Consider the following 27,702-nt stretch of genomic DNA (forward strand, 5'->3'; position numbering starts at 1 on the left):
CATGTGTTTGGGTGATTGGCCATCCTGTGGTTGTGCAAACTATTGTGAATACCTTTTCAAAAAGATATGTTGCATGGTTTTTTTTTTCTTTTGATAACTATGCCCCACATTCAATAATAACTAAATCAGGTACCATTCCTGAATATTTAGGTAAAAATAATTTGTGTAAATAATAGATTTTGAAATTTGGAATAACAGCTGACAAGACTTGCAGACTGACCGTTTACTTCTTTACTTGTTATCTTTCTTGTTTTGCTTTCAAATGGATTGTCCTCTTCCCAGTGATTTCACACTTAATCACAGAATGACAAATCAGTGGTGAAGGTAATATCCACATTTCAAAGTGTTTCTCTGTCTGTATGGTATTAACTTTTACTTGAGAGTACACAAGGACATTTATCACAGGAGTGTTTAAACTACTCTAGAATCTGAATTTTAACATTTCAGACTAAATTTAAATGATTTCTTGGCAGTTAATTTCCCAGAATCTGCTCCCTTATTTTGTAGAGCAGGGATACGAGACTTACAAATGTGAAGTGGCCCATTCTTCCCTGACAGAGCCCTGTGTGCAATCCATCTTATCCCTTTCCCAGGTCCAGATTCTTCTCTCCCACTGGCCACGTCCAGTTCATCCAGATTAATTTCTGTCATCACGTGAGGAGCTCCCTGGCCCAAGCCATATTAATTCAACAAATATTTACTGCATGCTTAATACGTGCCAGACATGGGCTGCTGGGCCCAGAGTTATTATCAAAATAGAAACAGTCCCTGCCTGAATAGTATATAAAATCTAAATCAGGGGTGCCTGGTGGCTCAGTCATTAAGCATGTGCCTTCGGCTCAGGTCATGATCCCAGGGTCCCGGGATCGAGCCCCGCGTTGGGCTCCCTGCTCAGCGGGAAGCCTGCTTCTCCCTCTCCCACTCCCCCTGCTTGCGTTTCCTCTCTCGCTGTGTCTCTCTCTGTCAAATAAATAAATAAAATCTTTAAAAAAAAATCTAAATCAGGTTGTATTTTGTTTAGATTAGAAAGCCTAATCTTTAGAAAATAAAGTATGACCTCACTGCCTTTCAGAAAGCCAAATGAGAAATTTCTCTTTTCAATAATAGAATGACTCCATTCCTATGTACCACTCTGATGTCCAGTATTTCTGAATGCTTAAGAAAGTATATTTTAAACTTTGGGATTCATGTGTCAACGCCGAAGCTGCAGATTTCCACCCTCTAGCTTCAGATCTGGAGTTGTACCTAAAGATCGTGACTTTTGATGTTTGATCAGTGCTACTGATGATTCTGATCCAGATTCTCTGTAGAGTAGACTATTCAGAGACCTGCAGGTTTAAATAAATAGCCAACATTTTCTTTATGCACTTATTCCAGTGTAAAAGTTAAAGCCAGTATGAAAAGGTATCATGCATAAAAGTGCATTTTTATTATGCTTTTTGGTTTGGAATACAGATTATTTGAAAATATGTGTTTCTTCAGTCTCTTTCTTCTTAACTTTTTAGCTTTCCAACTATCCTCCTTTCTCAGCGCTAATTCTCTATTGGGCTTTTATTCAGGTTCACTCATTTGTAAGGGAGTGGACATTGATAAGATCAGTAGTGGAATGTATTGCTAGTGTTCAGTGTTGTTTAGATTGATAACAAAATAAGAGAGAGAGAGAGGTGGGAAACAATAGGTTTTTATCACTGGAGTGTTAAGTTTGTCTTCCTTCAAGTACTTTATTTTAAAAGTGATTTTAATTATAAAAGTATTAGGTGAATATTTGGTGATTGCAAACAGTCCAAATAGATGCAAACCTATAGAGTGATACATACGATTTTTCCTTCAGCACCACCCTACCGCCCCCTTCTCCCCAATATATTTCTCTGTCTGCAGGTTACCACTACTAGGATATTCTTCTGACTTTTTCCTACACACTGCAAATGTATATAGGTGCAAATACCTGCATATAGTTTCTTTAAAACAGAAATAAATATACATTATTTTGATTTATCATAATTTATTCTCCCCTTGATGAATAATTACATTAATTTCTGTTTCTTTGCTCGCACAAACAGGGCTGCAGTAAGCATCCACGTTCATTTTCCTTTGGGTAGACATGCCAATATTTCAAAGAACCCATTTCTTGAAATGGAGTGTCAAGGTTAAAGGGTATTTTATATTTCAGCTTTTCAAAAACACCGTAAATTGCCTTTTAAAACAGTGGCCCCAATTTATACTTCCAACTACATTGTATTAGAGGAATATTTGTTAGGATAAGCTTGAGGTAGAGGGACCATCAGAGATTATGAATGGTGGCTTGGTATGGCCCTTTGAGTTGTGAATTAAACAATTCCCATAAAGAAAGTTAAAATATTCATATTCTTTAACTAAGAGGTTCATGCTGCTGGGATTATCTTAAACAAATAATTTTTTTATTGAGATAAAATTGATATACAACATGGTGTAAGTTTCAGGTGTACAACATAATGATTTAATATATTAATATATTGCAAAATGATCATCGTAATAAGATTAGTTAACAAATCCATCATCTTATATAGTTACCTTTTTTTTTTGTTGTTGTTGTGAGAACTTTTAGGACCTACTTTTAGTAACTTTCAAATATACAATATAGTATATATATTTTTTACAACATACTATTTTAACTATTACCACCATGTTGTACACTATATCCCCAGGACTTATTTATTTTATAACTAAGAAATAATTCTAAAGAAGAAACTCTTTATGTATAAAGGTGTTTACTGAAGCAGTATCCATAATAGAGGAAAAATTAGAAATAACTTCCATTACAATGAGGGAATTTTTAGGTCAATTACGACAAATCGTATCAATGATTTAAGAAGCTATTAAAATAGATAACTTATAAGAACTGTGGAATAGCATAAAAATGTAAACCATAATTAAAGTTATATAAAGATAGTTTCCTTGGGTTTGTCTTCAACACAGCTTAATGTGCTTCCTTGTAATTTTGGAGGTAAAAGATAGGTTCCAACAATTGCTCTTTTAGCCCTTAATTCTACTGGTAAATCAGTGAATACAGCTGACCTTAATGTTACCTGGAATATAGTAGATTCCCCTTGACACACCCAGAATTTCTCTCTTGGTTGGTTAGGGGCTTGCTTAGGTTCTGAGGAAGAGTGGAGCCTTAGGGGGCTGATCATAGATATGGTGATGGGCAAGTTAGATGTCTCATGAAAATCAAGGGTAAAGGGAAGCCACAAGATGCAGAAAACTTGAAGGTTTTCCATGATCTTGAGGAGTGTTCTTTGAGTTTCTGGTATGGATGGGTGATGCATAGTGAAAGTATCTAGAAAAGAGCTAATGATGTCTCCCACTAAGATGCTCTGTTTTGAGGTTGGTGTACTCTTTGTATTTCAGTTTGACCTGCTGGAAGGCCAACCGGAAATCATTTTTTGTAGCGGGTGGATAGATACTGGCGTACTCCTAAGATACTGGTGGTTCTGTTGTCGGGGTAGACATGATAATTATTAGTAAAAAGGGGTGTTCTGGGTAGAGAAGTGCCCTGGATCTTTATAGGCCAATTCTGAGATAGTTAAGATGATCCATTCATTATTATCTACAGGAGCTGTAACCTATTATTCTGTGATAGTACCTCAGTTTTGTTTTTTTTGTTTTGTTTTGTTTTGTTTTGCCATATATTGGTTATTTTTTATGGTCTAAAAAGCTGTTATCCATGCCAGTGTAAAAAAAAAAAATTCAGAGTTGGAGCCATAATTGGTCTGTTCATGAAGGTAAAACATCTCCTTGACATAAAAGATGTGGACAGATGTCAGGTGCAGGGGATGAGTGTTTAGCACCACTGGAATGGTCATAAAGATCTAGTGTGAGGATTTCCCAGTGGTGTTGAGTGTTGACTGCAGAAGTCCCTGGGCTTCTGGGGTGCCATCCTCTGGTAGGCTCCTATTTGTAGGTAATACCATTTAATAGAACTAACCAAAAGCCCAGTGGGATAACCAAAAGTTCTATAGATTGTGATCAGAATTTTGAAAATACAGAAACTCTTCTTCACATTTCCTGATAGGGATCTTCCTCTGCTACAGCATGGTATTCTGGTTCCCAAGCTTAGAACTGAGTTCTCTACTTTAGATTCTGAGAAATGTAAGATTTTTCTTGGCATCATATATTTTTCTAACACTAGGAGGCATTTAGTCAATGTGTTTCGCACATACTTAGTTGCATAAAATTCTAGTAGGGTATATTGCATAAGAGAATATTGAAAGTAGTTACTGTATATTTTAAAGCTAGTTTGATTATCATTGTGCTTTTAGAGTTGTAGTTTCTTTCATTAAATAAATGGAGCCTCAGAGAATCTTATTAAATTCCCGCATGTCTGAAATAGTAACTAAAATTAAAGTTCTTTGTGTAGTTTTCTTGGAATATATTTGTTCTACATTGTTACTCTGCAACTTGTTCACCTCCATGCTTTTTATACTGCCCTTCTTTTAGATACATTTTTCTCACCGAGTGACCTTGTATTTCTGTGATTTAACCATTGCAAAAACTGGTTGGTTAGAAGTGTGTGCTAACACTTGGTGGCAGAAGAAGACCAGTTTCAAATCAAACACATACCTTAATGCAGATCTGGACTCCTTAAGAAATAAATGTGATCTTTTCATGGATAAATCAGTTGTTTTTAAGCATTAATTATTCTCTGGTCTTTTTCCATACCGTTCCTGATCTGTGACTATTTCAAATTACTAATGTAGCACTAAACTATCAAAGCTATAGTTTATTAATTGGCACTTCCTTGTATCAGCTTTTCACAGAGTTAGACAATGAGAGAACTCTAGAATGAAAGAAATGATCTCCTTTGAAATTGTTAGCTATTACTGTCACTTAGATGGGTTTGTTTTGAATGCAGGATTTGATATGCCCAAAACACGGGTGGAGGGGTGGTTATTGGAGCCTAAGATGATGAGGCTGAGGGGAAGTAGGGAGGAGGATACAGGGTAGTCATCAGTAGAAATGGTAATGGGAAGTGGAAAAGGAGAGCATATGGACGAAGGTTGTGTTCTAACAGTATAGTTAAGGGGGAAAACTCAGTCCCTGAATTCTTTGGGGATTCAATATACAGGACCAAGATTGTAAGACAAAATCCTCACATCCTACCAGTATTTACTCTTCTGTTTTTAGCAGTTAGCACATTTTCTCAGGAATTTTTTAAAAGGTTTTATTTATTTATTTGAGAAAGAGAGATCATAAGCAGGGAGGAGGGGTAGAGGGAGAAGCAGACTCCCCGCTGAGCGGGGAGCCTGATGCGGGACTCGATCCCAGGACCCCGGGACCATGACCTGAGCTGAAGGCAGATGCTTAACTGACTGAGCCACCCAGGCGCCCCTCAGGATTTTGTTAAATGGGCTGATCTAAGTTAGCTGAAGTTAGCTGCCACTCACTTTCCTGGGTCTGCATGATAATGTGCCTTTATAAGCCATTTCAAAACTCAGAAATACTAGTTTAGTGTAGGAATAGAAGACTGTTCCTTCTCAAGGAGGTCTCTGTGATAAATTTGAAGGAGCATGAGTTTTCTTGTTTTAGCTTTGTTGTTTAGCATTGGACAAATCTCTTAACTTCTCTTGACCTTTGCTAACTCATAGTTAAAGGAGTGTAGTCTTACTGACCCCTGACTCCTGTGCTATTCTGAAATGTCTATAAGGTCAGCATTTTGACCAAATAGGCGAATTTGGCTTCACATAGAGGTTTTTCTGGTGTTTTTTGTTTGTTTGTTTGTTTTTTAAAACCTCAGATAGGTTATCTTATACGCAGAAAGGAGGAAAATCTTTAAGTATAAGAAGATGGTGGCAACTTAGATTTGGATCTTTCCTTTCTGCTCCTGAAAACCGCACAGAGCAATAGAGACAACAGGGAAAATATCACAAGCTGCATCTTCAGTGAAACTAGGAGATAGAGAAATCTGTAAAAAGCAAATGATGTGCAAGTATGGCCAGAAGCATTGGGGACCAGCAGGACTTTCGTGAGACGCTGCTTCAGGATGGGGAAGACTATAGAGGGAGGGGCAGGCCCCTAGGTGACAGATCTCAGAAATGATCAGCAAATTCTCATTCCTAGAGGGTGAGGACTCCACCGTAAGGAGGTAGAGAAAGTGTGAAAGGGGACCCGGGGAGGTGAATCTCAGGGAGCACCAGCTTCCCAAGGGGAGGGAGTCCCTCCCTCAGCAGGGAAGGAGCTCAGGGCTGGCAGCTGAGAGGCAGAGCCCAAGTTCACAATCGTCCCTCCCTGTAGCCGACTAGGAGGGAGCCTTGAGCAGAGGAGCCTGTAAGACTGCCCTGCCGCTTCCTTCACCCCCTCCCTGAAAGCGGGCACTGTAGGGATCAACAAGCCTTTATCCTTCCAGACAAAAGCTTGTCTCAAAATATCCTTCGTATAAGGTAAAGCAGATGGCTTCAGTAACTGGGTCCTGGATCTCCCAACGCCGAATGACTTAATTCCTCGTGATTTTTAGTTGTTTTCCAATGTCTTCATATGACCAGGTGCACTTAGATCTAAGGCTAGAGTGGAATTGGATTTTTCTTAATTAAAAATCAGTAAATAAACAAAACACAGCAACACATCTCTTTTCATTTTAATGGCTTTTTAAAACTAAAAATCCAGTGAAATCTGCTCTGAGATGGAATACTAATTTCTCCTGAGATATTCTAGGTGCCATTAGTCAGTTGTGTCATCTACTGTGTGTCAAAGAGCATGATTTATAGCAAGTGACTTCACTTATGTTTCTAATGCATTTTTCAACTTCATGCTGTTGTGTTGTCTCTTTCTCTTATATTGAAAAAAAAAAAAAACCCACACTGACTTTGCAATTATTTAGCAATTGAAAATGATACCTACACAGGTAAACTGAATATTCATTTGAAACCATTTACTACTTTATACATCTTTAAAATTGAAACATATGGGAAATTATAGACAGAAAGCTGAATTATTTAAGGGAGGATTCTAGGAATTGACTAATGTCAGAGGAGCAAATGATGCCGGGTTGACCCTAATTCTGTTAGAGATTTTGAAAACTTTGAAAACTCTAGAAGCAATGACATAGTCAACCTAATTTTAAGTCTGTGCAAAGTGGAATGGAGATTTGAAGCAAGTATTTTCATTAGCGTGTCTTGAAATTTTTCTCTTGGAATCTCTCTCAGGGTTTTACGTGAGGCAAGGATTCTGTGATCAAGCGAATGTTAGCAGTGTTGCATTAAATAAAGTTAATCTGATTCTTTATCGAACACTTCCTAGGAATTTTGAACTGCTAATATTTGTCATAACTCTCAAGGGCTTACAGCAACAAAGATTTATTTTTTGCTCACAGATGTGGGTCACGTGTGGCTCTGCTCCGTATTGTCTTTACTGAGGACCCGGGCTGGGCAGCCTCCACGTAGGACCATGCTGGTCTTTTGGCAGAAGGAAAAGGGAGATGGCAAATCCCAGGCTGATTCTTAAAGCTCAGAAATGATTCACATCATTCCTGCCCACATCTTATTGGCCAGAGCAAGTCACATGGTCCCTTCTGAATTCAACAAAGCGGGATGTGTAATGTACTTGTAGGAAGGGACACTACAAGGAGGGGCAGTGACTATTTCAAACATTTAATCTACCTCAGCATCATTTCCCAGATGTACTTGACTAGCAAGTCCTTTTTTCATTGACCGTCTTATAGCACTAGTGTTTGGCAGAGCATGGTTTAGGAAATGTTGATCTTGATAATTCAGGCCTACGTGATATTTTTGCTTCAAACATCCAGATTAAATGGACATTTTTACTTATTTTCTAACATTTGCATTCACAGACAAAATTCTGACTTAAGTGTAATTTCAGGAGCACTGTGAATTGTGTAAGACTGTTGAATCACAGACAGACCTGTACCTCTGAAACAAATAGTACATTATATGTTAAAAAAAAAAAAAAAAGAAGAAGATAGCAGGAAGGGAAAAATGAAGGGGGGGAAATTGGAGCGGGAAACAAACCATGAGAGACTATGGACTCTGAGAAACAAACTGAGGGTTCAAGAGCGGAGGAGGGTGGGGGGATGGGTTAGCCTGGTGATGGGTATTAAAGAGGGCACATACTGAATGGAGCACTGGGTGTTATATGCAAACAATCATGGAACACTACATCAAAAACTAATGATGTAATGTATGGTGATTAACATAACATAATTAAAAAAAAGAAACAGTTTTAGAACTGGTATTAAAATATACAATAACAAAGGAGTCAAGGTAATTAGAATTGCATGGGTTTGGCTTAACTCTTTTAAAATATAAATGTTCTGTCTATCTCAACTATTACCATTAGTGTTGGGAAAATTTCTTAACAAGTCTTTTGTAGACATTTTGAAACTCTATTAATTCCATTTTCCTAGTTAAGGGCAGAATGGAGCATAATGATCTTGTATGAAACTGGCAAGCCCCACAGTGGATTGATTATGGTTAAAGGCAAAATAGAACACATGATCCAGAAAACTTAAACTTTATTCCAAAACAGTGTTGATAAAGAATTATTTAGTTGATTTAGTTACAGTAGCTAATTTCTTACCCACTTGACTAGTCACATAAAAGTAAACCAGCTAGTATTATTTGGATGGTAATAAGATTTTCTCCACCACCGGAGAGTGGTCATTCACCTCTTGTTAATTTTAATTAATTGCATAAGAAAAGAAGATAAAGCTGTATTTTTTTCTTGAGAGCCCCAGTTAGATTTGAGGGGAAATTAAGGCTGCAATCCAAAACTGTACTAGTTTACATTGGAATTATACTTCTATTCCTAAATATGAGCTCATTACTTTTGGCCATTCATTAGAATATTATTCTCTCAAGGAGAGGTACCTTAAAAACAGAGTAATACTAGTTTGAATTACTAAGTTGGCTCAGTTCTCTTTCTCTTGGTTACTCCAATAAGTTAGAGAAAAAAATGTTATTGGCCTCTTTGCCAGGGCCAAACTTCCGTTATGTGTAGTTGAAGACCTAACAAAACTTGCTCATGTCACCTAAGGGACTAGCCACTGTGACGACAGGAACTCCAGCTTAGTTCCTGCAGTAAGGGTTCTTTCTCTTAAACCTACGTGATGGCACCATTTTGAATTGTTGCCCAAACTGATACCATTTGGAGACCCGTCTTTAAGGCCTTCCAAGTACAACTGTGGCTGTGTACTGCCCTCAAGCTCATGGCCAGTATAAAGACTTCCTTCTTTAGCTACTGCCTTCCCCGCAGCTGAAGTTGATGATAATAATTCGTTACAGAACTTTATTGGACCAGGACATTTCTTGCACAGCAATTTCTTTTTTTTTTTTTTTTTTTTTTTAAGATTTTATTTATTTATTTATTTGAGAGAGAGAGAATGAGAGAGAGCAAGCACATGAGAGGGGGGAGGGTCAGAGGGAGAAGCAGACTCCCTGCCGAGCAGGGAGCCCGATGCGGGACTCGATCCCGGGACTCCAGGATCATGACCTGAGCCGAAGGCAGTCGCTTAACCAACTGAGCCACCCAGGCGCCCTTGCACAGCAATTTCATGTTTGGTTTCTAGCACTCCTGTGAGATCTTACTGAGCCATTGCCTGGGAGAATGTTCTGTGAGACCCCCTCTGGTGGCCCTGCACCTCCAGCCACATCCCTCCCTATGCATACGCATTGCACCATTCGGGATGTGCTCCTCTTGGATTCTTACTTCTCACCCTCCCGGACCTACCCTGATAATCCGAGGATGGTAGACGGAGAACTTTGTACTCTTGGACTTCCAGCACAAACATCTCTAGAACTTAATTCAGTGGGATTAAGTGTGTGTGGGGAGAAATGGTCACATGGGAATAAACTGAATGGATATGGAGTCATGTCACATATCCGTCTCAGCGGGTTGTAACTGTCTATGACGTATATCCCTACCGGCAGGTGCCAAAACTGTAATCCCTGTTGGCAGGGATATGTGTGATGGAAAGGGGTAGATGTGTGATAGGTATGGTGGATATGGAGGGGATGGTGTCAGGTGTGGCCAGTCTGGCTTTCCTGAGGCCCAGCCCACCGTGATGGCACAGACCAGGAATAGCCAAAGAATATACCAGTACTTTTCTGCATACTGTTATCCTAAGATGCAGATCCCTCGCTTCTTGTTAAGTTTTCCATCAAATTGTTTTCCTTCCAAACCCACTGCCTTATTTTTTTTTTAAGATTTTATTTATTTATTTGACAGAGAGAGATATAGTAAGAGCAGGAACAGAAGCAGGGAGAGTGGGAGAGGGAGAAGCAGGCTTCCTGCCGAGCAGGGAGCCCGATGTGGGACTCGATCCCAGGACCCTGGGATCGTGACCTGAGCCAAAGGCAGACGCTTAATGACTGAGCCACCCAGGTGCCCCCCACTGCCTTATTTTATTAGTCTAGAAGTACTTCTCGAAATTTTGAAAAGATACCTAATTTAAAAAACTTCTAAAAGAGAGAGTTGTATGAAAATTTCTGGTTAGTCTGGTATCTTTATCTCTGTACTTTTTTTGAAGCAATATGTAATCTCATATTCATAGATATATACTGACAGTGAGTCCATTAGGGAAACTGTATAATCCCTGTAATTATATATTTCAAGAATATACCACAGGGAGATTTTACATTAAGTGTGATTAAGTTTGAAATGAGGACAAAAGAAAGATTTCCAATTGTATATTATATATAAATTTATTTTGCATAGCAATGTGTATCATATTAAAAAACGAAATCATTGGATACATGTCTTGCTCTACCTGGAGAGAAATACTAATTTTGAAGTTGGTTTAAGAGGTACACATGATTCCCAGGTTGTATCTTTGGTGACTGTTTCATATGTAACTATTTTTTTTTCTACCAAGCTCTCTTTCATCTAATATGATATTCAGGGAATGTTTCCAACCAAGTAAAGTGAAAAGGCTTGTATCATTGAGCACCTTTTGACCTTGTTCCATTTCCTAACCTATGGCACGCTCATGTACATCTTAGTGTTACTATTTCTTTCCTGCTCTTTCACTCACTTCTCATCAAATTTCCTGGTTGGGACACCTTCCTCTGGTAGGTAGGGGCTTCCGTCCTAAGGAGTGTGCACAGAATAGGCCTGGGCAAGTGAAGGAAAGCACTCTCCTGAGAATGATGGGGGAGCCGGAGGAAGGAAGAATGTTGATGGGAAGAAAACCAAGGACATTGATTAATTCATAAGATAGTGGGAAAAGAAGCAAGTACTAGATGCATAGAAGTGTGATGACCTACAAAAACATTCTAGGTCTTTCTTGCTTAACATTAGAAGGCTATAGTTAGTGACGTTTTTGGATGCGTTAAGCTATTTTGTCAAATATATGGCCCCCTTCTACACTATCTAGGTATTTAACTCTCATTTGGATCATATCTGAGGCTACAGTTAGGTCTGAAGTTCTGTCTATAGACAACCTAACCAATTTAGGTGAATGGTTTTGACCTCTAGGCTATAAATTCAGAACACATTCAACCACAATATAAGTATGTTGCAGTATATAAGTCAGTGTTATAGGACAAATTACAATTGTTAGGATTTTCTGAATATTTTTTTTTACTCTCCTGTTTGATTGTTGAGACCCTGAGAAGTTTTTACATCAATGGCTTGCTGGCATTACTTCATGTTGGGAAGTATTGATTAGAAGGGAAAGCTATTGACTGAAGGAGGAGAACATTTAAGATTAAGTTGCGAGTGAAGAGAGTTTGGTAGAATACTGTTGGTGGGAATGCAAACTGGCTCAGCCACTCCTGAAAACAGTATGGAGGTTCCTCAGAAAGTTAAAAATAGATCTACCCTACAATCCAGCAATTGCACTCCTAGGTATTTATCCATAGGATACAAACATATGATTCGAAGGGGTACATGCACCCCAATGGTTATAGCAACAATGTCCACAATAGCCAAACTATGGAAAGAGCTCAGATGTCCATTGACAGATGAAAGGAAAAAAAAGATGTGGTACACACACACACACACACACACACAGGAATATTACTCAGCCATCAAAAAATGAAATCTTACCATTTGCAACAATGTAGATGGAACTAGAAGGTATTATGCTAAGCAAAATAAGTCAATCAGAGAAAGACAAATATGTGATTTCACTCATATGTGGAATTGAGGAAACAACACAGATGAACATGGGGAAGGGAGGGAAAAATAAAATAAGACTAAATCAGAGAGGAAGACAAACTATAAGAGACTCTTAACTATAGGAAACAAACTGAGGGTTGCTGGAGGGGAGGTGGGTGGGAGGATGGGGTAACTGGGTGATGGGCATTAAGGAGGGCATGTGATGTAGTGAGCACTGGGTGTTATCTGCAACTGATGAATCACTGAACTCTACCTCTGAAACTAATAATACACTATACATTAATTAATTGATTAAAAAAAGTTGTGAGTGAATAGACCACATATGGTGAGAAATTTTGAGGTGGGGAATATTTTATGTTTTATCTTTAGTTTATAGAGATAAATGGTTAAGTTGGTGAATTCAGGAGAACATGTTGTTATTTCTTCCAAACAGCAAAATATTCGGGGAACAGATGTGACAGGGAGGAGCAGGCTGCAGCTTGTTTACATCTGAGTGACCACAAGGCTGTGGTGAGCCAAGCACACAGCTGGGGTTGGATCAAGGGGAATTGAGAGTCCAACTGAGACTGAGTTGTATAGGAAGCAGTCTTGGATGCCTCCCTTGCGAGATTCTTTGTTTCAGTGTAATGAGAAAAGCCACAGGCGAATATAATAGTCACATGGCCAAACAACGTATGCTATCCTCAAGAAGGCTTGAGGAGGAACTGAGAAGAGGTTTACTAAGTAGACAAAGAATGAGCCTATGTAATTTTCCAGGGAGCTGGTGACCTTGAGAATGTCCTGGGGACCGTCAAACTGTTACCTCTTTGGCTAAATATGTCATTAATACAAAGGAACTAAATGTGGATTCTTCTTCTGTTCTCCCTGATGCCAGCACCTCATGGAAAGAAACTCCAGGAAGTGATACAGCATATTCTCTTGGTGATTTTGTGAGGTGGCTTGCGCCATGAGGAGTTAGACATCATCTTCACCCTGTGCCGGCTTTCCTTGCCACTTGACACCACCAAGGAGCATTCAGCTCCTCTCAAAGTGTTAAGATAGGTCGAAGGGGTTATCAACAGTAGATTAAAAACAGAGCTCTAGCAGCTACATTTCTCCTTATTACTTGCTGAAAGGTGTAATATTATAAATATTAGATATAATGCTAGGGTAAAGAGTTTCAACTGTTTCTTTTCCTAAAGCCTCAAGATTAAACAAGGCAGTAGTGCTAAAAGCAAATTTATAAATAGAGGGATTGAGGAGATGGCTTATCTAAAAACCCCATGGTGATGCTCCATCATAAAGTAAAATGAAGAACTGAGAAATACTGTATACTCAAACAGCTGGTTTAGAAAATGCAATCTCTGCCAATATTTTACTTGATTATTTGGGTGTTGACAGTATAAGAAGAGTTCTTTTTATAGGCTGGATTAGATAATTTTTTCCATTTATAAGTAACCTCTATGAATTCTTTTTCATTTCCCTCTATGAAATACATTTGTTATGGACATATAATTATCACTTGATTTATTAATGCAACATGTTAAAGGCAGGTATTTTTAGAATGCAAGAGATTCCCAAAGTAATTTTCACATTGGTTTTAGAAATATGGTAGTACATACGATTATATATTAAGGATGATTAATAGCCTTAGAATTTTAATATTTTAAAAGAAGCAGTGATGAGCTTGACTATTATCATTCTGTTCTTTTCAATTTGCCTGTACTCTCCACTTATCCTGAATCTGAATCACACCACCTCTTACTAGCTATGTGTAGTTTAGTAAGTGACCTAATTTCTGTGATTTAGTTTCCTTCTCTGGGGGTAATAATAGTACCAATCTCATAGAGCTATTGTGATTATTAAATGAGTTAATAAAAGTGTTTCGAACAGAGCTTGTACAGAGTACTATGTATTTTCTATTACTGTTGTTATACAGATAATAGAGCATAATTTTTTTCAAATTGACTCCAAACAATAAACAAAGTACCATTGTCTTTTCTATTTTCCATCACTCCTACTTTATCATCTCTAAAGTTAGTGACAGGCACGAGGCAGGGGATCAGGGCCTCACCCAGGCAGCAAATGGGCATGCTAGACAGGGGGACCAAGGTGGAGCCCAGCCCCGAGGGGTGACCCAGAGAGGCAGGGCGAGGAGACAGGAAGGCTGCCAGGCAGATCTCGCCCAGGGGTGCTGGATACTGGATCTGAAATCAACATGTTATTCTAGAGCCCAGGAGCTCATGTGGTGACGCTCCTTCATCTCCTTCTATCACTTTCAAGAACAGGCTTGGATGGAACTGAGCCTGAATGGGAAGAGACTCCGTTTTCCCAGCTGAGAGGGGCTGAGGGAAGGCTGCAGCTGACAAGAAGGTAATCAAGGGGTCTGTATGAGGAGGAAGATGGAAATGAAACAATGCAAATAATGAAAAGTGTAGTTATGCCAGGACATGAAGGAAGGAGTCATTAAGAATTATACAGTAAGGGGCGCCTGGGTGGCTCAGATGGTTAAGCGTCTGCCTTCGGCTCAGGTCATGATCCCAGGGTCCTGGGATCGAGTCCCACATCGGGCTCCCTGCTCCTTGGGAGCCTGCTTCTCCCTCTGCCTCTCTCTCTCTCTCTGTCTCTCATGAATAAATAAATAAAATCTTTAAAAAAAAAAAAAAAGAATTATACAGTAAGGGGGCGCCTGGGTGGCTCAGTTGGTTAAGCGACTGCCTTCGGCTCAGGTCATGATCCCGGAGTCCCTGGATCGAGTCCCACATCGGGCTCCCTGCTCAGCAGGGAGTCTGCTTCTCCCTCTGACCCTCCTCCCTCTCATGCTCTCTGTCTCTCATTCTCTCTCTCGCAAATAAATAAAATCTTAAAAAAAAAAAAAGAATTATACAGTAAGATTTGCCTCAGAGAAGTCCCATGTCAATACATATATCCTTTTAATAACTTTGAATTGCCAATATGTAACTTTTCATTACGGGCAGTGACCATTAAAATGATTTTAGTTTTTTAACTAATGCTATACTACTACAGATATATAAACTTTTCCAATTATGGAAGTGAGTGGAAAAGATTACCATTCTTGGGGCGCCTGGATGGCTCAGTAGGTTCAACATCTGACTCTTGATTTTGGCTCAGGTCATGATCTCAGGGTCCTGGGATCAAGTCCTGAGTTGGGCTCCATACTCAGTGGGGAGTCTGCCGGAGATTTTCTCTCTCCTCCTCCCTCTGCTCCTCCCCCTGCTTGTGCATGTGTGCGCACGCCCTCTCTCTCTCTCTCTCTCTCTCAAATAAACAAGTAAAATCTTTAAAAAAAAAAGATTACCAATCTTTGATGAGCTGACCCTCAAAATGACAAACCAGTTTGGTTTGGCTCTTAATTTATTATTGAATTTTGGTTTCATGTCATTATCACAGGAAACATACATTTCTTTATAGCCACTCATAATAGGAATAAACTATTAGAAAACACAGCAGAGCTCCAGGAATGTCAGGCTTACTATCAGTACGAGACATAATTTCTTTGTCTCATATGCAGCCTATTTATGTTTTCATCACGGAAGTTGTGATTATTGTAAGATAACAAGTCACAATAAGAAATTATCTGCTATTGTTTAAAAGTCTTAACCTTTTTAAATGAAACTGGCATTTCATTGTTCCTCTGATCACAATAACTTTGTCACAGAAATTAAATTTTATCTTTCAGAACCTTAGAAGGATTTTCATATTCAGATTGGAAACTAAAGTGAATTTTCATATTTCATGGCTTTCTTTACTTCTATATTGAAAATAGAGTTTGGTGCATAAAAATACTAAAATATGTCTGAGCCCTCTTTGGTACATATTAAATTATAGATATTAAATTATACACATCATTTAGCTAAATGTAAGTGGTATGGTGAGTGCTTTCTGAATAAATAGGTTCTATTATTTAGCAGATGCAGCCTCAGATGATTCTAAAAATACTCATCATGGTCTCAATGGCATTTTTCCAGTATTGGCTGTTTGGGTGCCAAGTTACAACCAAGAATGAAATTCTCAGGGTTTCATGGTACATTGTATGAAAGATTATCAAGTAGCTCTGAACACCACTGGTAATTCTCCTTAAACTGTGCCTGAAACTAGGCTAAAGGAAAGTAAAACTTTAGTTATTTCTAATGACTAATTAAGACAGTCTTGAAGAAATTTTCTGTTTGATGTTTCTTGCTACTCATTTATTGTTTCAAAGTCAGATATCTCGTATTTAACTTCCTATTTTGTCTTTCAGTGTTATGTTGCATAAGTGATCTGTCGGTTATATTGGGTAAAATTATAAATGTGAAGCCCTTGAAAATATACCCTGTCCCTGCTAGGCTCAAGGCAAAAATAATACTCAGGTTTAGTCCTAGGCAGTCACCAAGCATGTCCACAATTCCGGGGGTGCAACCCTTCATGTGGTTTGGTTGAAGTTAGCCTACACATTGTTTCCCTACCTTTGAAATAGTCCCAACTCTCTTAGCCTTTACAGGTCAAATGTTTCTGGCTTTATCCACTTTTGTAATTTTCTTTGAGCTCTTCTAATGTGTTATACTTCCATTGATCCTTAAATGACAAAGTACCTTGGGAAGAGTCTGGCCTATGAAGAAGGGGAACAGAGAATAATGGGGGTGGGTCTAAAACATGAAAATAATGCTAACCCAGCCTTTTTAGCTTTGAACTAGAACCTTTGGGGTGCTATCTCTGGGACTATTTTGGCAACTCAGTGGATGCATCCAGAAAATATGAGCCTTGGAATGCCTGGGTGGCTCAGTTGGATAAGCATCCAACTCTTGGTGCCGGCTCAGGTCATGATCTCAGAGTTGTGAGATGGAGCCCTGCATCAGGCTCATGCTCAGCGGGCTGTCTGCTTGACATTGTCCCACTTGTGCTCTCTCTCTCAAATAAATAAATCCTTTAATAAAAAAGTGAAAAGAAAATAGGAGCCTTCTTAGCCTTACCCTGTACCCTGAATGATATCCAATTTTTATATGCTCATTTATTTTCTTAGAATGCTAGTCCTTTCTTTTCTTATGAAAGAAAAACACCACCTGCTGTAGCTGGGTGGTGAGACCAATTCAGATACATTTTATTAGAAAAGATGTATATTGCTATGGGAAAAAGAGCCTAAAAAAAAAAAAAAAGAAGAAATATATTGCCAAACAAAAAATTCCCTAGAGAACAAAGATCATGTTAATATTATATATCAGACAAAGCAGATTCTTATCTGTTTTTAGATTCTTTATCACTGAAGATGTTTTCTGTTCAGGGTGTATAATTTCAGTGCCTCCTAAGGCATGCCTTTTGAACCACAGTTCTCTCTATAAATTATGACTTAAAGACTTAATTCCATTCCACTCTCTAATAAAAATTTGCTCCTTAAAGACTCATGTTGGAAGGCATCTGTGAAGAATTCTTGCAAAAATGGCTGGTCCTTACTTTTTGCTAAAATTAAATAAGCCTAGTGGATTGTCATTGTTATGTTTCCCTTATTTCTTACTTTAAAGAAATAATGACATCTTACAAAAACCGAAATGGAGATGATAGTGGGTAGCCAGTACTGGCCTTGACATCTTGAAAACTGAAGTTCTTTTTTTCCTGCAAAGTTATGACAAGTCTTCTTCTCTCTGGTCTAAGGGAATGACACACCAGCCTGCCCTGCGTCCCACCCCCAAATAGCACACATGCACACCCAAAAAAGCATTTAAGAAACAAACAAGATAGGTCAGTTTCCATTTGCTCAGAACCTTTTTAAAACGTTTCTGAAACCTTACCTCTACTGAAGTTATTCCTTAAAAAGTTCCTTAAAGTTCACTATTAATAGGTATGTATGTTATATGTAATATATGTAGAACAGCATTTATCATATAACTATGATAGCCTTTACTCTATTTCACTATTTTAAACACTTTTGTAAGTTCAGTTATTTAGTCCATCTAACACTTTGAAGTAGGTTCCATTGTTAACCTCATTTTACAGAGGAGGAAACTGAAGCAAAACCACATCTTGAAAAGTAGCAGACCTCCTTTGAACTCACACATTTCAATTGCTCCTCGGCAGCCTGCTCTGCTGGGGCTTCCTACTTCCCAAACCAAATGAAGGCCACTTGGTTTCACTCGTACTGAACTTCCAGTGAGCAGCATTTGATGTTGTCAACTACCCTTTTTTTGAAAGTTGATCTTCTGCATTTGTGACAATTATTAACACACGGTTCCGTGTCACGCAGATGCTAGGCACTGGGTACATTTCATTGAATACAAATCAGACAAAATTCTTTTTCTGTGTGGGACATACATTCTACTGGGAAGAGACAGATAATGACAGCCCATGAACCATCAACACAGCAAAGTAAATTTCACAGTGCAGTAGGAGGTGGTACGTGCTATGGAAAAATGTCTGTAAACATTTATAAAGAGGGAAGGGTAAAAGGATTTGGGAGTGCATATTAAAGGGAGTGGTCAGGGGAAGTTCTATTAAGAAAGTAAAGTTTGAGCAAGGACTGCAAGGAGGTGGGAGACTGGTCATGAGGCTATCTAGGGGGAGAACATTTCCGGGAGAGGAAACCAGGGGTACACAGGCTTTGAGATGGGTTTGCACTGGTGTGATCAAGGAAGGCACAGAGTCGAGGCTGAGGCCGGAGAAGGGTCAAGGGGGAGGAGTAGAAGACAAGGCCCAGGAAGTACTGAGCAGACGGAGCAGGACCTTGTGGGCTGTCCTGGGGAAGTTGGTTCTTCCTTTGAGAGAAATGGGGACCCTTTGGAGAATTTTGAGTGGAGGAGTGACCTGATGTGGTGTGTGTTTTTATAGGATAATTCCGGCTGTAGATGAGGCAAAGGTGGGAAAACAGGAGGCTATTAGGATAATCCAGGTGAAAGAAACAGGAAGCTCGGACAAAGGCAGCAAGGGAGGCGTGAGAATTAGTCACGTGTTGAAGGTAGAGCCAAGAAGATTGGCTTGGAGGCAGCATTGCAAGAAAGAGGCCAATTCAGGGTGACCCCAGGGTTCTGGCCTGATCAGCTGGAATAGAGTTGCTGTTAACTGAGATGGGAAAGTCTGTGAGTGGAGCTAAAGTTAGGAAAGTCTGTGAATGGAGCTCAGTTTGGATACAGAACAAGAACACATATCAACAAAAACATGTTAAATACAATATGAAAAATTAAGGGCAACTGAAATGTCTAACAATAAATACCTGGATGAATAAATTGATAATGCCCCCATACAGTGGAGTATGGGAACTGTATGGGGCAGTTAAAATTAAAAATATTAAAAATATTTTGCACATCTGTATATTATTGACATATTAACATAAAAAAGCTGATTGCTAAATAGTACTCATGGCTCAACCACATTCCTATAAAAAAGAAAAAAGTACTTTGTTTTGCATAGGAAAAATAAAATACGTAACAAAATTATAGTAGTTGCAGTGTGGGGCAATTTAATTTTAAATTTTTTGTTTTTATATCTTTTTAAAATTTTTGTCAAAACTTTTTGTGAATAAAAAGGGAAAATATATATTCTACCTACATTTTAATAAGATTTATATAAATATAATCTAAATATAATATATGTCTGCATAGAAAAAGACCCAGAGGGGGTTGCCTGGGTGGCTCAGTCAGTTAAGCGTCTGCCTTCAGCTCATGTCATGATCTAAGGGTGCTGGGTTTGAGTCCTGCATCGGGTTCTCTGCTCAGCGGGGAGTCTGCTTCTCCCTCTCCCTCTGCCCCTCCACCCCTCTCTGTCTCTATCTCGTGCTCTATCTCTCTCTCTCAAATAAATAAATAAAATCTTAAAAAAAAAAAAGACCTGAAAGATGTACCCACAGTATTAATGTATTTTCTGTAAATGGCAGGGACATGAATGATTTTTTTTTAGATTCTTCGTATTTTCTTTTCCTTTTTTTTAAGATTTTATTCTTTAAGTAAACTCTACACCCAGTGTGGGGCTTGAACTCCCAACCCCCAGATCAAGAGTTGCATGCTGCACTGACTGAGCCAACCAGGTGCCCCTAGATTCCTCATATTTTCTTATTTTTAAAAAACAAGTATTGCCAGGGTAAAATTTTTAAAAGTTATAAATTAAAAGGAAAAGTTCACACATGGTCAGCCAGTAAACTTGCCCTGTAAGGTATTGTATCTTCATCTTATGGACTATGTTTGGGACTATGAGGCTGGGTGCAGGACCATTGCATAGGAAGGGGTGGGGGGACATTCATTCCCATGTTTTGAGAAACTACAGAGGTAACAATGTTTTCCACCATTATTTTTCACCAATCAGCCCTCTTCCTGCTATGAAAGATACTGAGAACAAGGAGAGGCAGGTAGAGAAGGACTTGGAAGATCACTGACCCCCTCCTCCAATTCAAATAACCTTTAACTGTCTTCAAATGATTCTTCAGGAAGGAGTTTAAAAATTGCAACGATCTTATTAAAACACTTTATACACTATAAAATGTTAAGATCTATATCACTTTTAAAAAATTCATCCATTTCTCCATTGTTGTTGATGATTACTCTTTTTTTGATACCTCAAACTTCAACCTGATATACTTTATTACTTCAGAAGCTTAAAGTATATGAAGTTCTGAATGCTGCCAGATTTAAACCCCACACTCTTTAATGATTTTTTTTAGGTAATAACAACTCATCCTAGACAGGGAGACTTTAAAAATAGCTTTATGACCATTTTGTGGTATCCATTTTCAAATGCCAGTAGGCAGAACTGTATACCAAAGTGTAATATCAGGTTCTAAGAAAGTGATATAAATATGAACTAGCTGCCTCAGTGGAATGATTGAGTGATGTGATTTTGTTTTGTCATTTCAAGGGAGTGAAAAAAATAGACCCCGAATTCTATGAAAAATTTATCAGTCACAGATTTGGAGAAGAAATGGTACATCGCATAGATCTTTGCTCCATGCTAAAGAAAAAACAAAGTAATGGTTATTATCACTGTGAGTCTTCAGTTGTGATTGGTGAGTACCATTTAAAGACTACTTACTATCTTCAGTTTTTATTTCTTTAGCATCATTCCTTTTGGCAGATATTTAGGGCTAGTTGTATATATTTCTCTCAATGACATATTTTTGTAAATATTTTATTTTGGCAATAATACATTGGAAATTTTATAGAACATATTTACTATTCATATTTATCAGTCAAGATTTTAGTTCCTATGGTTTTTATACTTTTGTGCTTTAAATATAATTATAATGAAGTCTTGAAACGATTCAAAATTCATTCCAGTTTAATTTTATTTCATGAATATGAAGAAAGCATCTTCTCCAGTGAAGGCCTCTATAAACACACTATTCCACACCAGGCATTTTCATGTTTGCTGCTTTTAATTAGGAATTAGGAATAGAATATTCCAGGCCAAAAAGTTTCATTCTGAGAAGATAAGGTCTAGGTGGCCTGCAAAGATTGAAAACTTGTCCTTCAATTTCTTCCTCAAAGGAAACATGGTTTTTTTTGCGGAAACAAAGATTCATATGTGAATGCTTCTATCATCTTATCAGGGAGATGGCATGTGACTGAGACAGACTCATACACAATTATGTTTCCAAGTGGAAAGTGTACACATCAAATGAAGATATTTTTTAAACAGAACAGGGTTATTCTGCTGTGTGAATGTATTCAAAGGAATCTGATCTCTTGTGATGCAAATGTGCTATTTCAAACCCAGGCATTATTCTTATAAAATTGTGAACTTCAAAAAAATTTTAAAGATAAAATACAGTTGTGAACTTCAAGACAACCGGATTTGTATACTTTTGAAGTAACAAAGAAGAAGTAATCAAAGAAGATAAATACCTGTATTTAAATATTTCAAGGTCTTCAACCAAGATAATTTCTCTCCATATCAGCTTGAAGAAAACCTGTGGAAGTATACTTAATACTGAAGTTTATTAATGCAATAAAGAAAATATTCCAGAGACACAATTTTCTTTACAAATTCTCACTAGACGTTTTCAGAGAAGTCATCATTTTACCTTACCCCAAGACCTTAGCTATCTTAAACGGGAGATATTCAGTATGTCATCTGAATTTATATTCTGAAACATTTCACGTCTATTTTAAGACAGATTTTTGTGTTTTCAGAATCTCTGTTGGAGAGCTATCTTCCATCGAGGTTTTGATGAGGACCAAACATTTCCGTTTGGGATAGTAGCAAAGGACAAATTTAAGACTTTCTTGTGTAACACAGATGTGGGCTAGCTTTCTGTATGTTCTCTGTGTACTTACGTTAGGCCAACGTTGAAGGAGAACTAAGGAGAACTCCGTGCTCTTCTTTGTAAACAAACGTATAAAAAACCCCGAGCAATGTGTAGATTTTCCCAAAGATATCGTGGGATTGGCATCAGACAGCTTATACCATGTGTCACGTACATTGCCGTTAGACAGCTCTGTTCAGCTCACCCCAAATCACGATGCATCAACCAGTGAATTTTCTGTTTTATTGCTCTTTTCCGCTTAGTCTTGAAAAGTCCCCTTATTCTAGGCAACATCTCCAGATTTTCCCCTCAGGCTTCTTTATCTCTCATCTTTTTTAACTCAGAGCAATTTAGCTTCTCTTAAACCACCAATCTTGTATCCCCATACTGATCATTTAACATTTTAAAAAATGGTTTTTGCCTGTTACAGACGCTCTACTTTTTCTGTCACATTTTGGGATGCCAAAATGAACTTTAAAATCATATTTGCATCTAAAATGATAATTATTATGTTATAATTAACCAATTTTAATACACACTAGAATTCCTTTATCTACTATTGATAGTTACTGATTTTCTCAACCTTATTTTTACCTGAGTTTCATAACAGAATATTTAGGAAGATTCAGGACACTTTCTTTGTTTCTTGATCAGATTTAATTGGCTTCTTTCTGATTTGATCCTAACTCAAATTTAAAGCCTGTTTCCTATACCTTGAACCAGTATTTTATTGTGTTAATATTGTATTGTATTAATAGAGTGGGACAGATTTCCATTCTTAAGATATTTTGCATTCAGAAGTCTAGGGTAGAAGTTGGGTTCAAAGACTCTGGGAGTTGTTTATAAAACTTTGTTTATAAAACTTTGTATGTAGGTACATAAGTGAATTTTTCTGGGGAGGGAATTCATTAGATTTGCATTATTTGCTATGTCTTAATTTGTTAATAGTGAATTCTTGGGGAGTAATATTTTCTTTTTGGCTGTCTCAATAATGCCATTTAGGGCATCTTATTATTATTATTATTATTATTTAAAAAATATTGGGCGCCTGGGTGGCTCAGTCATTAAGCGTTTGCCTTCGGCTCAGGTCATGATCCCAGGGTCCTGGGATCGAGCCCCACATTGGGCTCCCTGCTCAGCGGGGAGCCTGCTTCTCCCTCTCCCACTCCCCCTGCTTGTGTTCCTGCTCTCGCTAACTCTCTCTCTGTCAAATAAATAAATAAAATCTTTTTTTAAAAAAATCAATGACTACATGGTCATCTCCAAGATTTCCAATTGGTTCTTTTCATATTGTCCTGTTCTGTTCTTTGCCTCATGGACATTATTCCTTCATTTATCTCTTTGAGGATTTCAATATAATTAATTCTTAGTTCTTTTCATATATTTAAAAATATTTTATTTCATTTTTCTTTTTTAAAAATAAATTTGGTGTGTAACATTGTATAAATTTAAGGAGTACAAGGTATTCCTTTGATACATTTATATATTGTGATATGATTGCTGATGTAGCAATATTTATCACATTACATAATTATAGTACAATATTTGTGTCTATATTAATTATACTGTAAATTAGATCTTTATGGCTTATTTACTACTTGTTATAAGTTTGTACACATTGAAACACCATTACTCTTAACCCTCTACCACCCAATTTTCTGGTAACCAGAAAAGTTTTACTGTTTTTTACAGGTTTAACTTTCTTAGATGCCACTTACAAGTATCATACAGTACTCATTTTTCTCTGACTCATCTTGCTTAGCATGATGTGCTCACGGTCCATCCATGTTGTCACAAGTAGGAGGATATTCTCCCTTCTCATGGCTGAATAAAATTCTATTATGTATATGTACCATATCTTTTTTATCCATTCATCCATTGATGGGCATTTGGGTTGTTTTTGTATTTTGGCTATTGTGAATAATACTGTGATAAACATGGGAATTCATATATCTTGTTGAAATCCTCTTCTCATTTCTTTGGGTTTATATCCAGTAGTAGAACTACTGGATCGTATGGGTATTTCTATTTTTAATTTTTGGGGGAAACTCCATACTCTTTCATATAGTCATTGGACCAATTTACATTCCCACCAAAAGTGTGAAAGGGCCCCATTTTCACCATATCTTTGCTAACATTTGTTGCCTCTTGTCTTTTTGATGATAGTCATTCTGACAGGTGTGAGGTGATACTGCATTGTGGTTTGGATTTGCATGTCCCTGGTGATTAGTGACGTTGAGCATCGTTTCATGTGTCTGTTGGCCATTTTGAACAAAAAAACCCCAAATAATCTGATTTAAAAATGAGTAGAAGAGCTAAATAGACATTTTTCCAAACAGGACTTTTCATATTTTTAAAATCTCTAGTTCCTTGGGTGTGAATTCTTCTATTTGTTGGATCTTCTGTGGCACTCCTTTTCCTCTGGGGCTTTTTAGCTTTTTGAGCACTCATTGTGTTGAACTTGTGTGGTTTGGCAGATGTCTCACCGGGAACACTGCTTTGAACTGGGCAGCTGACAACAGCAAACCATCCTTGTCCATAAGAAGCTAGAATTTGTTCTTTTTGTGTCTTTTATCAACTTGTGAAGGTTTTGTTTGTTTTGTTTTGTTTTTTTATAGTAAAGACAATTAGCCCTTTACTATATTGGCTCAAATATTTTCCAGGTTTTATTTTACATTTAATTTTGGTCACAAGGCATTTTTCACAATAATTGCTTTTTAAAGTTTTGTTAAATTATAGATGAAAAATTCTTCTGTGATTTCGTTAATTATTATAGTTAAGAGTCATCCCCAAATCAAAGATTTGATGCATATTCATTTATATTTTCTTCCAGTTTTGTTGTTGTTGTTGCTTTTGCAGTTGAGCTTTTAAACTACCTGATCTGATCATTAATATAAGTACTCAGACCCAGAGGATTAATACAGAAATCCGGTTACTAAAAGTGAGTGTGAAGTAGGGATTTAGTTTTAGGAATGTATTTTTATGATATTTTTTTTATACCCCAGCTCTGTTCCAGAGATCATAAATTAGCAGCCTTTCATTTTGTATTTCACTGGCACAGAGTTTTGTTGTTTTTTTTTTTCTTCTAATTTTAATAACTTGCCAACATTAGGGTAATTTTATGTAAAAAATCTGGGTTCCTGCTGCCTTCGGAACAATTAGAAAATGTGACACTGGTTCTACATTCTTGCATGGTAACAATTTTCTGGATAGAGTAGTTGGCACACTGACCTTAGAAGTAGCTGCCTTTTATCATCCCCCTTACTCTGTTTTTCTTACCATAAATTTGCTGAGCATGTTCACACCATGTGCTTGGTTCCAGAAGGCATCTGAATTTGGATTTCCCCTGCCAGTTACTGCTATTCCCTGTGCCTACTTTATATTTCCATGCTGAGCATTTTCCTCTCCCTCTTCAACCATCATATACCTCGATCTGAGTTGAGTGTTAGGAGAGTTTGATAGGATATGCAGGCAACATTCATATTTTCAGATACAAGAAAAGGTTCTACATCTTAGTTCTCTCATAGTCCAAACTTTAGGTGATATTATGCCTGCTTAATATTGGGCTGCAACTCCTTACAAATCTAACCACAATAGTCAGCTAAAATTCAAATCCAAAAAGAAAAAAAAGGTAAAAAAACATTTTTTTCTGGTGAAACTAGGAATGAAATATGGCTCAGATATCCTGGAGTGGTGGAAGCTGTTCTCAGTGAGCTACTTACAGGAGTTGGGTGAATTAATTTTTCTCAGGCAGCTATATTCCATTTATATTTCCTTAGGGAAGGTAATTGACTAAATGACACCCTTTGTAAGATTGATGAGCAATTTAATGCTTGCAAAGACTAGTTTACTTTCAGCTGTCAGACATATCTTAGAGGAGGCAATGAGGAATTTGGAAAGGTCTAGAGGTATTTTTTTGTTTTTGCAGGCCAGAATATTTCTTTATAATTTTTGCAAGTAGAGGTGGAAGCCATAATTTTCTAGGAACCTCAGCTATTTTTTGACTTAATAATAATTATTCATCATTAATCTAATGAATGTTATTAAGTGTGTACAATGTATGTGCGTCTCTCTTCGGTATCATGAGATACAGAGAAGTGTAAGACATAGTCCTTAAGAGTGATAGTCACTGGCAATGAGAAATGGAGAAGAAGGAGGACTAGACAAATGGGGGTTTGCCCATAACAATAGTGGGCTTTGTTAGGATGTAGTGGAAGAAGCTTATGATTTTACCTCCTAGAAGAATGTGCTGGTGAGGAGAGGCAGAGCTCAAAGAATAGGATGAGACTGAGTGGGCAGATGGAGAGCGGGGAAAGGTCCCCATCTGGGAGCAGCAGATTGGATTTATGGGGGAGGGAAGCAGGCTGGAGGCAATATTAGTGATAGGAGGCACATTACAAAAACTGTAATGACTGAACCTACCGTCTAGTTAGCTGATGAAGGTATGACAAGGAGCTTGCTAGGTTATTTTTATGAGGAGTGGGTGAAGGAGTAGGAAAGGAGATGCACACAGTCACACATACTGAGGCAGTGGGTATGTAATAAAAAAGACTGAGTAGATAGGTGTAGGATAAAAGGGGGTGAAGTTTAATACTTCACATAACAACACAGAATTGGATCCTGAAGATAAGACTTTGAATTAATTTCAGACTATAACACAGAGGCAGTGAAGGGGTTAGGGTTGGGCCAACTGTTGGCTCAAATAGAAGCATACAGGTGTGCACAGATAGGGTTATAGAAGACAAAAAGGGTCATGGTTAGATAAATTAGAATTGACACAGCTGTAGTCAGTTCAGTCTGTATCCAATGTGCAAAAGATCAGAACAGAGAGATACCAGACTCAGACTTTATGGGATGAAACACTATGAGAATTCTAAGTGATGTGAGTCAATGAATTTATTCTGTCCAAATGTGCCTTTTTTGAGAACACCCTTTAGAAACCTGGACAGCTTAGACAATCCTGTCAGTCTTAAAAAGTTTGACTTGGTCCACAGAGGGATTTCTAGTAGTTTCTAGGTGGTGGTTCAGCCAGTAGGAAAAGACTTTTTGGGGTACATCAGGGGAAACCCTTGGCTCTGAGTTTGGTGCTTAAGCTTCAGTGCTCCTTTCCCCTTAGAGACCAAACAGAGCTTCCAATGTACTGAGTTGTCCACTTCTGGATTTTGCCTGGTTTAGTATGTAGGCATGAGGATCTTCTTTATGGAAGATAATACTGTCAATGTAATTGACCCCTGGTTGTTGCAGCAAGAAGGGATGGAGGGAGAAGGAAGTCAACAGTTTTTCTTCCTTGGGTGAAAGCCATAACTAGGACAAAAATCTTAGAGCTTTCTAGAATCCTTAAATCTGAAACTTAGATCAATGATAAATAACAAATTTTTAAAATGTTTAATTTGAAA

General features: G+C 37.8%; 1 protein-coding gene across 4 annotated transcripts in view; it reads left to right on the top strand.

Annotated features, from left to right (window-relative positions):
- The window catches only part of AKAP7 (A-kinase anchoring protein 7), a 177,101-nt gene that overhangs the window by 92,422 nt on the left and 56,977 nt on the right, over positions 1-27,702 (top strand). For all 4 annotated transcript variants that reach the window (XM_034990648.1, XM_034990649.1, XM_034990647.1 and 1 more), the window contains one exon: positions 20,920-21,067. In XM_034990648.1, coding sequence (XP_034846539.1) covers positions 20,920-21,067 — 148 coding nt within the window. The remainder of the gene's footprint in view (positions 1-20,919; positions 21,068-27,702) is intronic.

The sequence above is a fragment of the Mirounga leonina genome, unplaced genomic scaffold (genome assembly GCF_011800145.1).
Source record: "Mirounga leonina isolate KUSES-001 unplaced genomic scaffold, KU_Mleo_1.0 Mir_53, whole genome shotgun sequence".
Taxonomy (NCBI): Eukaryota; Metazoa; Chordata; class Mammalia; order Carnivora; family Phocidae; genus Mirounga; species Mirounga leonina.